Consider the following 14,657-nt stretch of genomic DNA (forward strand, 5'->3'; position numbering starts at 1 on the left):
GCTGTCGTCCCCTTCTCCTTGTGCCCTCCATCTTTCCCAACATCAGGGTCTTTTCCAGAGAGTCTTGTCTTCTCCTGAGGTGGCCAAAGTATTGGAGCCTCAGCTTCAGGATCTGTCCTTCCAGTGAGCACTCAGGGCTGATTTCCTTCAAAATGGATAGGTTTGATCTTCTTGCAGTCCATGGGACTCTCAAGAGTCTTCTCCAGCACCATAATTCAAAAGCACCAATTATTCGGCGATCAGCCTTCTTTATGGTCAAATGTCTCTGATTCCGTTGCTCCTGTACCCTTAATGAACGCCGCGTTCTGGGAGAAGGGGGATCAGAAATAGTCTCCAGTGACAATGTGTCAGCTGGCTGCCCTGTTGCAATTCCCCCCTCCCTTCTTTTAAAATTTCCCAACTCTTTTGTTCATCTATCTTTGAGCTGTGACCTTCCTCAAACCCCTGCTGCAAATCAATGCTGCATTCCTTTTCTATTGCAGCATCAAGAGAAGTGGCAGGTGATCTCCACCATTCCTCATCCGTCTCGCCCTCTTGAGTCCAATTCCCAACTTTTATATACCATAATGATTGAAGCCATTTACAATAACTGAGTCAGATTTATCAGTGGGTGATATTGCCCTCACAGTGAAAGATCCTGTGAAATGTCTTCTGGTATTCAGAAGCTACATTCCTAATAGTGGTATCCTGATGGTCTGAGGACATTCCCAAGATGAGAGGAACGAGCCACCTCTTTGAGCTCTGTGTCTTCTCAAGACTACATGCTTTTCATGGTATCAAACAAACATGGGCTCCAGAATCTGCTTCCCTTCAAATACAGTGGTAGTGAAAGAGCTGCTGGGTGGTGTAGTGGTTAAGAGCGGTGGACTCGTTATCTGGTGAACCAGGTTCGCTTCCCCGCTCCTCCACATGCAGCTGCTGGGTGACCTTGGGCTAGTCACCCTTCTCTGAAGTCTCTCAGCCCCACTTACGTCACAGAGTGTTTATTGTGGGGCAGGAAGGGAAAGGAGAATGTTAGCCGCTTTGTGACTCCTTTGGATAGTGATAAAGCGGGATATCAAATCCAAACTCTTCTTCTTCTCTTCTACTGCAGGCCAGATGTTCTTCAGCATCCTTATCCAAGTCCATCAAGTCCCTGCTGCCATTATTCCTGCCATTGCTGTTCCAGATGGTACCAATGGCTCCCAGGCCTTAAAACTTCCAGGGGCCATGGTTGTTGGAGACATGGGGGGACAGTGATCAAGTTCTCTCCTCTGCCCTTGTTGCTGGCGTACTCACTGAAATGCTTGGCAACAAATGAAACACAACACCCACTTTCCATGCGTATTTTGGCTTTCATCTGTGCATTAAACATTTTCTCAAGATAGAAATACTTTGAGGCACAAATAATTTTAGATAAGCCAAACCTTGTCACAGATCCAGACTGTTCAGGAACTTCTCAGGACAGTTTGTAAAGTGTGAAAGTACGGAAACAAAATGTGTGAATGTTAACCAGATTAAATATACCTCCAGTTTGCTGGAGAGAATTTGCGCTGTCTTGAAGATTGGGAAGGCTAACCACGTGCGAAAGAAAAATGCCCTCTAATAGTAGTCACTTTGGATGCAATGGATGAGCGAGAGACATAAGAAAATACTGCTGGATCACGCCAATGGCCTATCCAGGCCAGCATCCTGTTCTGACAGTGGCCAACCAGCGAGCAGGATCCCAGCTCACTCTCTCCTCCTGTTGCTTCCAGCCACTGGCTTTCAGAAGCATTGCTGCCTCTGCCTATAGAGGCAGAACTTGCAGAGACATCACCTTGCTAACAAAGGTCCGTATAGTTAAAGATATGGTTTTCCCAGCAGTGATGTATGGAAGTGAGAGATGGACCATAAAGAAGGCTGATCGCCGAAGAATTGATGCTTTTGAATTATGGTGCTGGAGGAGACGCTTGAGAGACTCATGGACTGCAAGAAGATCAAACCTATCCATTCTGAAGGAAATCAGCCCTGAGTGCTCACTGGAAGGACAGATCCTGAAGCTGAGGCTCCAATAATTTGGCCGCCTCATGAGAAGAGAAGACTCCCTGGAAAAGACCCTGATGTTGGGAAAGATGGAGGGCACAAGGAGAAGGGGACGACAGAGGATGAGATGGTTGGACAGTGTTCTCAAAGCTACCAACATAAGTCTGACCAAACTGGGGGGGCAGTGGAAGACAGGAGTGCCTGGCGTGCTCTGGTCCATGGGATCACAAAGACGACTAAACGACTAAACAACAAGCCATTGACAACCTTATCCTCCAAGATTATAAACCAGGCATAGGCAAACTCGGCCCTCCAGATGTTTTGGGACTACCATCATCCCTGACCACTGGTCCTGTTAGCTAGGGATGATAGGAGTTGTAGTCCCAAAACATCTGGAGGGCCGAGTTTGCCTATGCCTGCTATAAGCCATTTTTTAAAAAATAGATTAAGTGAAATAAATCCAACAATTATTTTCCTGCTGAGAAGTAGCTAGCCCTGTTTATGTGCTCATCTGAAGGTGTGCAGGCTTAAAGTGGTGAGAGGGGCATGCAAGCAAGCCCTGCCCCTGTGTCCCTGCACATTCCAGCTTCACTCCTGACCTTTGCTTGTTGAGCGCAAATGGAAAAGGGGCCTCAGTTGCAGAGTGCGAAGACTGGAAGCGAAATTGGCATGTGGGGGGACATTAGGGGCACTGCTTGCCTGTGTACCCTACCTTACTTTATTATTGTTATTCTTTATTTCATAACACATATACAACATTCGATCGTAAGAAACCTCAACGCAGCTTACGAAGACAAGATAGTAAATTCAAAGCATGCTTCAAAGCATATCAACAGTTAAAATATGAAAATGGATTAAAATGACCTCAAATTGTGGTTTTATCAATCGTTTAATGTGTCAACACGAATAGAAGTTATTAATATTGCAGCTGTTATACAAGGGATTGTTATTATTATGACCGGAATGTAATTGAAACCAATTAAGATTTTGGAACGCAGAAATAAAGAAAACCACCAAACCATATATAAATTATATAATTTGGTATTTGAACGATTAGTATTAGTAATTGTATTGTAAATTGGTATTGTTATGATGAGGCTGTTATTGGATTATAATTGAAAACAGATATATATATTTTTATTAAAAAAAATGACCTCAAATTTATAAGCATCTGGGTAGGCTCAGAAGACTGCTTTCAGCAGGCGCTGAAAAGATTACACGGAAGTGCCTGCCTGAACTCAGTAGGCAGGAAGTTCCAAAGGCCACACTCAACGATCAAGTCCTTACAAACATGGAACTGGTGGGATGTGGCACCTGTAGTCGTGCCAATTCCGCCGATCGAAATGGGCAAATGGGCATATGTGGGGTAAGACTATCTCGTAGGCATGCTATACCAAATATCCAGGCATCCCTCCAGATGTTTTGGGACTACAATTCCCATCATCCCTGCCCACTGGTCCTGTTAGCTAGGGATGATGGGAGTTGTAGTCCCGAAACATCTGGAAGGCTGAGTTTGGGGGTGCCTGAAACATACTACACATTTCAACCCTACACATATTCGCTTTAACACACAAATAGTGCTACCAGCAACTGACTTTGGCTAGTAGGCCCTTGGAAAGTGGCCGGAGGAACTTCTGCTTCCTTTTGTTGTGGCCGTTTTTCACCTGCCTTCAGATTTGTCTGATACGCAAAACGAAAGATATATCTGTGTGGCCTGGAAACCTCTACTCTCTGAGGAAGACCACAGAATATTCAAGTTCACACGACAGCTCTATGCACAGGTTACTCATAAGTAGGACATATTAATATACGGACCAGAGCAGGGTCATGCCTTTAGCCACCTGTCCAGTCTGTTTGTTTTTTTAACAGCTGTGTGTTGAGTGCAGTTGTCTGGATAGGCAGGTCATCCCTATTTGTGCAAAGCTGTTACACTCGAGGAGGCATTAGTGTACAGTGGTACCTCAGGTTAAGAACTTAATTCGTTCTGGAGGTCCGTTCTTAACTTGAAACTATTCTTAACCTGAAGCACCACTTTAGCTAATGGGGCCTCCTGCTGCCGCTGTGCCGCCACCGTGCAATTTCTGTTCTCATCCTGAAGCAAAGTTCTTAACCTGAGGTACTATTTCTGGGTTAGCAGAGTCTGTAACCTGAAGCGTCTGTAACCCGAAGTACTACTGTATTGGCTTTCCTACACAGAAGACACTCTATTGACACCCAGTTGTAAACATGTCAGGGAGAAGGCTAGTTTGAATCATCTCTGTGCTGATTTCCCGTGAGCCGAAATATATGATTCCCTTCCTGCAGTCTGAAGTGTTACACACCCGGATAAACGGTTTTGCATCTGTCGAGTGTTTAATGGCAACTTCCCTGAGGATGCAGACAGCACATTAGTTGGGAATAACAAAAACCGAGTCCTTACGAACCAGGGTAGTATGTCTGCCTTGCTGGGGGCAGAGACGGGGGCATGGTTCTTCTCATAAACAGCTGATAAGGGTGCGGACATTTTTCCGAAGGTACTGTCATGTATGTTCTAGTTGAGATTCCCGCATTGCAGGGGGTTGGACTAGATGACCGTCGGTGTCCCTTCCAGCTCCACAGTCCTATGACGCTATGATTCTATTTCTTCAGACTGCGGGGAGAGGTCTGCAAAAACAATTGTGCTCATACGAAACAAGTCCAGAAGAAGAAGCTTGGCAAGGGGTGGAAAAAAACTTTCCCTGATATCAAGTTTTCAGAGTACAGACAATTTTGTGTGTGTGTACGTTCCCTCATGTGAAATCCCTAAGCAGGGTGAGATTTACCTTTTATCTGCTGTTGAGGAGAACTTGGCCCAGGGCCTTTTTGAGCGAAGAACTGGACTAACTCGACAAATTCCAATTAAATCCTAAGGGTGTTGTCATAAATAATAATCTTACATCTACAACACATGGATACTTTCATACAATTTATCTGACTGCTTTAAATATTCACCGAAGGGGGCTGGGGAACAAGTCTGTGATAAACTATGCATTATATACCTATATTCTTACAGTACAGGCTGCCAAGGGAAGGGGGTGAAGGACAAGGACTGATATTGAGTGTCTTTTAGGTTCCACTTTCATGCTGGGCTCATCAGATGTCCCTGTTTCTTGGAGGGTGGTTCCAAGTCTCAGGTTGATCTTTTTCCCCTCCCACTGTGCTTGTGGCACGTATATAAACGTTGAGCTCTCTGGAGCCTCTTGCCAGTTCTCTTCTCAGACTAGTCAGGAGCAACAGAGAGACAAAAGGATGGAGCTCCTCTGGGTTGCCACAGCCACCGTTTGCTTTCTGTCCGTTTTCCATACGGCAGAATCTTCCACTGCTTATTATGACAAGATTTTAACGCACAGTCGGATCAGGGCACGTGATCAAGGGTAAGTCTGCATTTCGTCCTCCTAAAATTCATCACTGGGGTCGCAAAGTTATTGTACAGCCAAAAGTGGAGGGGTCCAAAAAGGGGATAACATTTGGCGAAGTAATATTTGTAAGAAATATATATATTTACACGGGAAGGTTGAAGGTTGCTAACCGAATAAATTAGCTAGCTGTTGAACAGAAAAAGAAAAAGAAATCATCAAGTTTATGTACAGTATAAACCATGTACATAAAACAGGACATTTCAGGAGGGTGAAACTGTGCCAGAGCTCAGTTTAGACATCTGTTTTCCAAGGGCTCAACTCTGGAATAGATTATGTTTCTGCCCCCCAAGCAGATTCAGAGCACATTTCCCTAAGTAATCAAGAACCCACATTCATCAAGGATTGCAGAAAAAGACTGTCAGGTCAGAGGGCACAAAAATGTGAGCCCTGGAACCTCTTTTTGAGACATGAAGAACTCCATTTCAGATTTACTCAACCTGTCACCCTTTTAGGTGTAGCCCAGACTAGATAACTGTTACCAATTAATTGCAATAGTATGATATGGGAGGGTTTGGGGTTTTTTTCCCCCAAAACAAGCAGTTTCTTGATTCACCTTTAACCTCTGAATGTGATAAACATTATTGAATGTTTATGAGATATTCTGCCTAATTAAAATGGTATGTTAAAAGTTCATTATGGGCAAACAGCAATTGCTTATATAGATGGAAATGTTAAGGACGGAAATGCTCGCAATACTTTTAAAATAATTAAATGAAACCTAATCTAAAACAAAGCACTGCTGTTCCATAGTTATCTTCCACATGAAGTTTGAAGGTGGAAGTTTCGCACAGCAGAATGGACAAGCAAACCCCATTGGAATGAATGGTGCCTGCTCTTGCACAGCTATCCTTCATTTTACTGGAGCTTCTGAAGACATTTCCTTTTTCAAATCAAAAGGATTCATTATTAATATTCAAAAGGGTGGGTTGTTTCACCCCCTTTTTCTCATGTGGTGAAGGGATTATTTATTTAGCTGCTCTTGTGCTATTCCAAACAGTGGCAACCAAAATAAACGATGGTACGATGGAAGATGAGAGTTTCCCTTGGGTCGGCAGAGGGGAAAAAAATGTTTGCCTTACTCCATTATCGCCCCCTGCCCCACAACTGCAAATTAAGCTTTGCAGCTGTGCAGAAGATGACACCAAACAGGAGGGAAGGGTGATGAACTTGCCAGTGAAAGAGAATAACAGTTCTATCATATTACCTTCCTCTCTCTGAAAAAATAAAAAAAAATCTCTTGGGAACTGATAAGATTTGGCTGTAAAATAACCAACAACATTAAATTTCCTGAATTGAAATTCAGAGGTGGCTGTTTGAAATATCATTTGGTGTATGGCACAGCATGTTCTAGATCATTGGTCTTCCAACTGGTGGATCAGGATCTATTAGTGGCTTGATCCAAGTTGGGTCGTAAGAAGAACACTACTGCCATGTTGAAAGATTCAGAAATGAGTCCCCAATTGCGTGTTTTGGTTAAAATTGGGTCCTTGGTCTGAGAAGGTGGGAGATACCTGGTTTAGATACACCCTCACCATAAAATTCCTACTGTGCCTACTTGTGGATGGGAAATCCTATTGTCCATCTCTAGCCTTGGCTATTCATGTGCGAGGGGGGGAGGAATAGAAATGAAGTAGGGAAACCATTGGAAAGCAGAAGGAATTCCAAAGGTAGAGACTGAAATTTCTGCTCAGAGACAAGTGTAATGTGAACAACCTTGGGGGGGGGGGAGAGACACCAAGCCAGTGGACATTTGCAAGTGAAGCTGTCAAACGTGGTTTGATTCGAACTCTGAGTCTCCTGATCATTTTTCAGTATGAAATGTTGCACGCCATGTCTGTGCAAGTAAACTTTTACACACTTTGGGAGGGATTTATCAAGAGAGTCCCCTGAAATTGATTTGGGGGGGGGCAGGTGGGAGAACCTCCAGAGAACAGCGTGCCGTGGAAATAGAGGAGAGACCGTTCCATCTGGCAAGCTGCAATGTTTGTGCTGGCCGGACGTTCACCACAGCCCAGCGTTGAATTCCACCCAATATTTCACTTGCATGAACTCTCATGAACTTTAATCAAGCTACCATATCGGAAAGAGACTCCAGCCAATTTTTGCTTTTTAAGATGAACGCATTAGGCGCCATTAGGACTTCTTCCCTGAGATAATTTCATTAAAGTTTTTTGTGTGTGTGACAAAACAAACAGATAAACAGGGAAAGGTACATCTATTCGTCTCCACTTTCAATTCACCGTCTTTTTCACTGGTCGTTTACATATAGTGAAAGACAATTTTTGTCATGGACATCTTGCATTTGGGGGGGAAAGAGACAGGGGAGAGAGGCAGGAAAGAGATGGGGGTATTGTCCATTCGTTCTATTGCCTATTATTAGTGTACAGATTTGTGTCAGCACCATGTGGGTAGGTTCATTGTTTATGTATTTATTTATTTTGATTGATAATGTGAGAGATTAGTGTGTCCTAAGCTTGGCTGGTTGTGTTCAGTGTGGTTTGTTTGTTTGTTTGAATGTGTGTGTGTGGGGGGGTTGTTACGTTGCTGGGTCAGTTAGGTATTGATTTGTATGCTGTTGTGGGGAAATAGGTCATTGTCATGTTGTCCATGTGATAAAGGGAAACCATATTGCGGCGAATGTAGGATTGCCATATTTCCAACAGAAAAAAATGAAGTTTTTGAGCTATTTTTAAGGGAAATCGCCAAAAACGACACTGCTGACATGGGTTGCCATATGTCCAGATTTCCTGAGACATTTCTAGCAATTTCTGTCCAGACATTGCTTTTGACTGCTGTACAGTATTCTGGATATGTCCGGGAAATGTATGGCAACCCTAGGTGAAGGTGTTCCCCTTTGCTTGTCCCCGTTTGAATTGGTTGGTCAACTTCTCTAGCAGTCACTTACTCGCAGCAACTAGAAATATTGTAAATAGACACTGGAAGGAGCTGTCTGAGGTGAACATAGACCACCAGTACCAAAATGTGTGGGGAACCATTAGGAATTCTTAACGTTTCCTTCTTTCTCTCTCCCAGCCCAAATGTCTGTGCTCTCCAACAAGTTGTGGGCACCAACAAGAAATACTTCAGCACGTGCAGGAATTGGTACCAGGGAGCCATCTGTGGCAAGAAAGCGTAAGTCCCGTGCCTTTCATGACTATTAAACCTGGGTGACCAAACCTGTGACATAAGCTTCTCAAGCAACGAGGACATGTGGCAACACCAGGAGCAGGAGCAAGAAACCATGTGCGCCTCGCTCTGGCCTAGAATCCAGACTCTGGTACAGTTCCCTGGCTCGGTAGGCTGGAGGAAAAATTATATGAAGGCAGGGAGGGTTCACATATGCAATGCAGTGGGCGCCAGACTTAATAAAGCACAGAATTACTGAAGATAAGTACGCAAATATATTTCGCTTGCCATTTTTATAGAGGTCACAGAAGCAATCGCTGAACGGACCTCTTAATGATTATTCTAGCATATTTCTTGCTGCTATTTCATTAGCAATAGCATTCGCCCTTCAATCCAGGGGGGAAGTGTGGCTATGATGCAATGGAGCACTGTCTGTACTTGAGGAAAGGCAACTAGTGATAGGTTTTTTATTTGGCTGCCAAATTTGTCGTGTGTGTGAGGGAGGGACATATTGAACCAGAAAACCATAGGCGTCTCTGCGATGTGAACGTTGAAGAGGTGACGCAAGGGGGAAGTGTGCAAGAGAGTCCTAAAGTGTGCGATCCAAACCCCTCTCCCGTACACAGGGTGGGGTTTGCAGTGAACACAATATCCCACTTTCTCTTCTCCAGGGCCTGCCTACTTGTATGGGAGAACAGGACGAGACTAGAAGGAATTCCTAGCTTGCTTGGTCAGGACCAAACAGGGTTAAGCTTTAAGCCCTCTCAAACGCCCTTCTTCTTTCGAAAGGAGGAGATTGATGAGTGCCACTTGGCTTCAGAGCCTTTCCCATGTTCAAACAGGGTGAAATGTGTTTGGTTTAGGGCTCATGTTTGTGTGCTTACTAGGTGCCGCAAACTGAATCAAACAGAAAAACATATTTTCCCTTCCCGCAAGGACGTTGGCAAAGACTGAGGTTCCATCTATCTCCTGGAACTCTTTCTTTCCCGTACTTCTCAGATATGTGAGGCCTCAGTTTTCTAGATGCACTGAACCATGAGGGAACATATGGCTTTGCATATTCAAAGGCAATTGCTGGCTAGACATGAATCCCTTGAGCTTCCCAGAGGAAGTGTGCTATGTGTTTAAAGGAACATGATAATCGAAAATACACTCATATAACGTTTTAGTGGCAGCCACTACAGTTTGGCAAAATTTATGGCGCATCTGTATCAAATTTGTGTTAACCTAATTCTCTCCCACCCCCCCTTATTTTACTGGATCTGTTGTAGAACACTGCAGGGGGTGAGGGGGTGGCTTACATTTGTGCCTCTCTCTTTTATTTTTTTTATGAAAGGAAAATCAAAGCTGTGGGAGTTTGGCCACTCTCCTGTAGCTCCCAACGCAAATTTTGTTAAGACATAGAATTGGAAAATGCATACCAATTGTCTCATCAATCATGAAAACTGCCATTTTATTCTATAAGTATTTGGTACATAAGGGACGGGGGTGGCACTGTGGGTTAAACCGCAGAGCCCAGGACTTGCTGATCAGAAGGTCGGTGGTTTGAATCCCCGCGACAGAGTGAGCTCCCGTTGCTCAGTCCCTGCTCCTGCCAATCTAGCAGTTCAAAAGCAAGTCAAAGTTCAAGTAGATAAATAGGTACTGCTCCGGTGGGAAGGTAAACAGCGTTTCTGTGTGCTGCTCTGGTTCGCCAGAAGCGGCTTTGTCATATGACCCGGAAGCTGTACGCCGGCTCCCTCAGCCAATAAAGCGAGATGAGCGCTGCAACCCAGAGTTGGCCACGACTGGACCTAATGGTCAGGGGTCCCTTTACCTATTTGGTACGTAAGTTTAGTAAGGAAGCTTAAAATGCCTTCCTGTTGCATCCATGAGCCCTTTGAAAAGACATAGAGCCCAAAGTGGCCTGTCTTATTAGGTGAAATAGATACCTGCATTTTGCTTTTGCTGTGGCTAAGGCGCTGCCAAGTTGACCAGGCTCAACATACCTGGTCCAAAAGGGCCTTTGCAATGTGTTCTGAAGTGCCCTGTCAGCCTAGGAATTGGTATCCTTGGCTGACTTGTTCTTTTCCTGTATTGTGCAACTGACAGTTGTTTCCAGGGATTGTTTCAGTTGTGTATTTCCCTCTTTGAGTGTAAAGTCACCCAAGAGAGGTTAAGCTATGGCTGGGCCACCAATAGTAAACTAGTTTTACTGTGTCTCCTAATAAGTGATAAACTAGTATTTCATGCTCAATCAAATATATGTAGCCTATTGCACAGACTTATCTTCATACAGAAAAGGTACACTTGTAGCCTGAACATTTTCCTCTTGAAGTTTTGGAATATGGCCATTGCAACCAGAATTGCCTTAACCCTATAACCCCACCTTTTCCTCTTGACAAGGACTCAAGGCAGTTAACAAATAAAAAAAGAACACTTTAAAACATAGGGAGGGGTTCCTAAAAAAGTAAATTTAATATAATTAAAACTACTATGCAGATTATTACAGTAAAAATTACAATAAAAACAGCATGGCACTAGACCTTTCATTAAGGGAAGTTTAGGGATTCAGCAACAAAAACGCCAGGTCAAATCTCCAGCGATTCTTTTGTATTGTGTGTTTTATTTCATTGCATATTTTTTTAAAAATATTTTTTATAACAAACTTTGTGTCTTTTCTGGTAAAAAGTAGAAATCATAATGATGAAGCCAGTATAACAAGTCTACAGCAGGGGAAATAAAATGTTGATATATTGATATATTGTGTTGATATATTGTAGAACTGTCTTGTATGAATGCTGCCCTGGTTATATGAAGATGGAAGGCGAACGAGGATGCCCTGCAGGTAATGTTGGAGAACATAAGAAGATTATATTTTGCTTACTTTTTCTCCCAAAAGAAGGGGGCAGGTGGGGATACGAGGTAGCTTGTGAGAGATCATTGTTATGTTATGAAGCATTGCTTTAAGGGAGAGCCACAAATGAAAACTAGGCCTTGTTTTTTAAGGACACGAGATGGATCTGTTTGTGCATAATACGTAAATGAGGAACTGAAGGAATATTGTGCAAAATGATCACTCACCTGCTCCCAGGGTGGGCAGCAGTTGCGACCTGTTGCCATCACCCCCCAGCTCCTTGGGACAAAACACTCTCTCATGGCGTGATTTATGACTTAACCAGCAATTAAAGTTCACTTGGGACAATCTGTCAGGATGCTGTCAGCAGCTCCCAGCTGGTTGCCCAGAAAAGTACAAAGACAAGGAAAAGTTTCTTACCGTCCTTTTTTATTTCAATCTTTACAGAGAGAGGCTATAGAACCCAGCCTCTCGCATAATGGCATTGTCCCAAGTGAATCTCCACCCCCCTTCTCTCCCACTTCCTCATTCGTCACTTCTACGGGTGCTGCTACATGCCCTCTGCCTTTGAGCTCTTTGCTCTCCTACTTTTAAGGCTTGCCAGGTTCTGGGAGATGGAGGGTCTGGAATTTCTAATGACAATGTTTCAGCTGGGTGTTCCTCTGGCCAGGGCGGAGGAAGGAGGGTGGTGGGAACGGGCCACCCTGGGTGTCACCACTGAGGGGGGGTGACAAAATGCCAGGCAGGACTCTCCTGGGAGAGACGGGGTGGCTTGGGCACGCACAGGTTCCGTGCTGCCCAAATGGTCTGCCTGCTGCCTCCCCCCCCCCCCCGCTGTAGGGTGGCCCAGTGGAAGGAGGCAGGCAGACTCTGAAGGCCCTTATGGGTGGCTTGGGCTGCTGGCGTGCCACCCCAGGCGCCCGAGTGGCTTCCTCTGCCACTGCCTCTGGTTTTCCCATTATTTCCTAGCTTTCCCCCTCATCTGCTTCTGAGCTGCGCCCTCCTTCAACCCCCTATTGTAAATCTATACTGTCTTCCTCTTCCTCCTCCCTGGAAGGATCAGGATGGGGAGGCTGTCTCCACTATTCCTCCTCTGCCCAGTCCTTGACATAAGCAAAACAACAACAACAAACCTATGGTTATGTGAAACATACTCAATAAACACACAAGACGTAACCGGCTGTACTTTTGAATCAATAAGGTATAATATTCATTGTGTCAAATTGTAGATTTCAACTGAAGTCTCATAAAGTTCAACGAAAAAAGCAGAAGACCCAGTGGATCAGTTCGTTCTCTAGTGGGTTCATGCATAAGGTCCATACATGTATAAGTGGATAATTGGACTCTATGTACAGACAGGTGGAGTAGATACTTATACTTGTACAGTCTCTGACATAAGCTGGCTGCTCCCCAAGTATGGTAACTACATTTTTCATACCCTTGAGTGGACCATTTGTGTGTGGACCACCTAACTACGCTATTTTCAGTAGTGTCCTTGTGGGAAGTGCGCAAGTTCCTAAGCAACCTGAAATGGGGGCTTGCCTTCCTTTGACCATCTGCTTTGTGACATGGCTTGTGTTGCTGCATCCTAAGTCAAATCATGAGCTAAATTGGGGGTCCAGCAGCACGCAGTATTTAATTCAGCAAATCCCATGAATGATTTCCACCAGATGAAGTGGCACTAACTGGGGTGAGGGGAGGAGGGCAAACCCGTTGTAAACAGAATGTAGAGTGTGCTTGTTTCTTGTCTTTTCCAGTTGCCCCCATCGATCATGTCTATGGTACTTTGGGCATTGTGGGAGCGACCTCCACTCAACGCTACTCTGACATGTCAAAACTGAGAGAAGAGATTGAAGGACCTGGCTCGTATACAATGTTTGCACCAAGCAATGAAGCCTGGGATGCTTTGGACCGTGTACGTATTTCAGAATGGATTTTAAAAGAATGCTTCAAGTGCTTTTGGATTTATGGATATATAAATCCAAGTTATGCAAGGGACGCAGGTGGTGCTGTGGTCTAAACCACTGAGCCTAGGGCTTGCCGATCAGAAGGTTGGTGGTTCGAATCCCTGCAATGGGGTGAGCTCCCATTGCTCGGTCCCAGCTCCTGTCAACCTAGCAGTTCAAAGGCACATCAAAGTGCAAGTAGATAAATAGGTACTGCTCCGGCGGGAAGGTAAATGGCATTTCCGTGTGCTGCTCTGGTTTGCCAGAAGCGTCTTAGTCATGCTGGCCACATGACCCAGAAAAACTGTCTGCCGACAAACGTTGGCTCCCTCAGCCAGTAAAGCGAGATGAGCGCCGCAACCCCAGAATTATTTGCGACTGGACTTAACTGTCAGGGGTCCTTTACCTTTACCTTTTAAATACAAGTTATACAAATTAATTATAGGTGGGGAAAATAGTAACACTCAGCTGCTGAACATAAATTTAAGAAAAACTACCCTATTTAAATGTACTAGAGTTTAGTGTTGCAGGTGTGGGGGGCAGAACATTGGGTTTTTATAGTATCCTCCCTCCAGGACATGTTACCTGCACTGAAAACTTGGATCATGGATGCTCATATGAACCCTTCACATCTCCAACTCAATATGTACAGAGAAATCAATATGTATGATTTCTGTAATCCTTGCTACAAGGAAAAACCAGGGAGGATTACTATAATATTTCAGGCATATGACTGTGGTGGGGCCCTGTATGCATTTATTTCCCCCTGCCAATGCATACAGAAGGCCCATTTCGAGTTCAGAATGAAGGGCATATCAGACAAGCCTGAAAGAACTGAATGCCTTTAGCCTAAAGGAGGGGCCACATCAGCCTACAGTATGATCAACCCTCAGGGGACTATGTGTGAATGTGGGGATGGCCAATTTTTTTTAAAAAAATCAAAGGACATCTTTGTGTGGGTCTTGCAAGGCTGTGGGTCAAAACACCTTTCTGTGTTCTGTGATCACCCTCCTGTGATCACCAAATCACAGGAGGGGACATATAGGTGGGAGTGGTCAGTAAAAAAAAACATTTCTTACTATGTGTGTGTGTGTGACAAATCTTGGGGTCACAAAAAACATTTTGGCATTGCCCATAGAAGCAATCAAAACGTTTACTTTTTTTAAAAAAAAAATCTATTTTTATAAAATGACAAATTTGGTTGGAGGGCCTTTAAAAACGTATTGGGGAATTTTGCAGCCTGCAGGTTTTCTAGCCCTGATTTAAAGGGTAGAAAATATTGCCAGGTTTACAAATGTATAGGGAGAA

At 44.2% G+C, this 14,657-nt stretch overlaps 1 protein-coding gene across 31 annotated transcripts in view; it reads left to right on the forward strand.

Annotated features, from left to right (window-relative positions):
- The first annotated feature begins 5,164 nt into the window (after window positions 1-5,164).
- The window catches only part of POSTN (periostin), a 54,323-nt gene continuing 44,830 nt past the window's right edge, over window positions 5,165-14,657 (forward strand). For 30 of the 31 annotated variants that reach the window (XM_083483320.1, XM_083483342.1, XM_083483321.1 and 27 more), the window contains exons 1-4: window positions 5,218-5,396; window positions 8,475-8,573; window positions 11,330-11,394; window positions 13,161-13,318. In XM_083483320.1, the coding sequence (XP_083339446.1) occupies window positions 5,272-5,396; window positions 8,475-8,573; window positions 11,330-11,394; window positions 13,161-13,318 (447 nt within the window). In that variant the 5' untranslated portion in view covers window positions 5,218-5,271. Of the gene's footprint in view, window positions 5,397-8,474; window positions 8,574-11,329; window positions 11,395-13,160; window positions 13,319-14,657 lie in introns of all 31 variants that reach the window. The other variant, XM_083483345.1, reaches the window with a different exon arrangement.

This window comes from Podarcis liolepis (genome assembly GCF_965112155.1).
Source record: "Podarcis liolepis genome assembly, chromosome: 17".
NCBI classification, from domain to species: domain Eukaryota; kingdom Metazoa; phylum Chordata; class Lepidosauria; order Squamata; family Lacertidae; genus Podarcis; species Podarcis liolepis.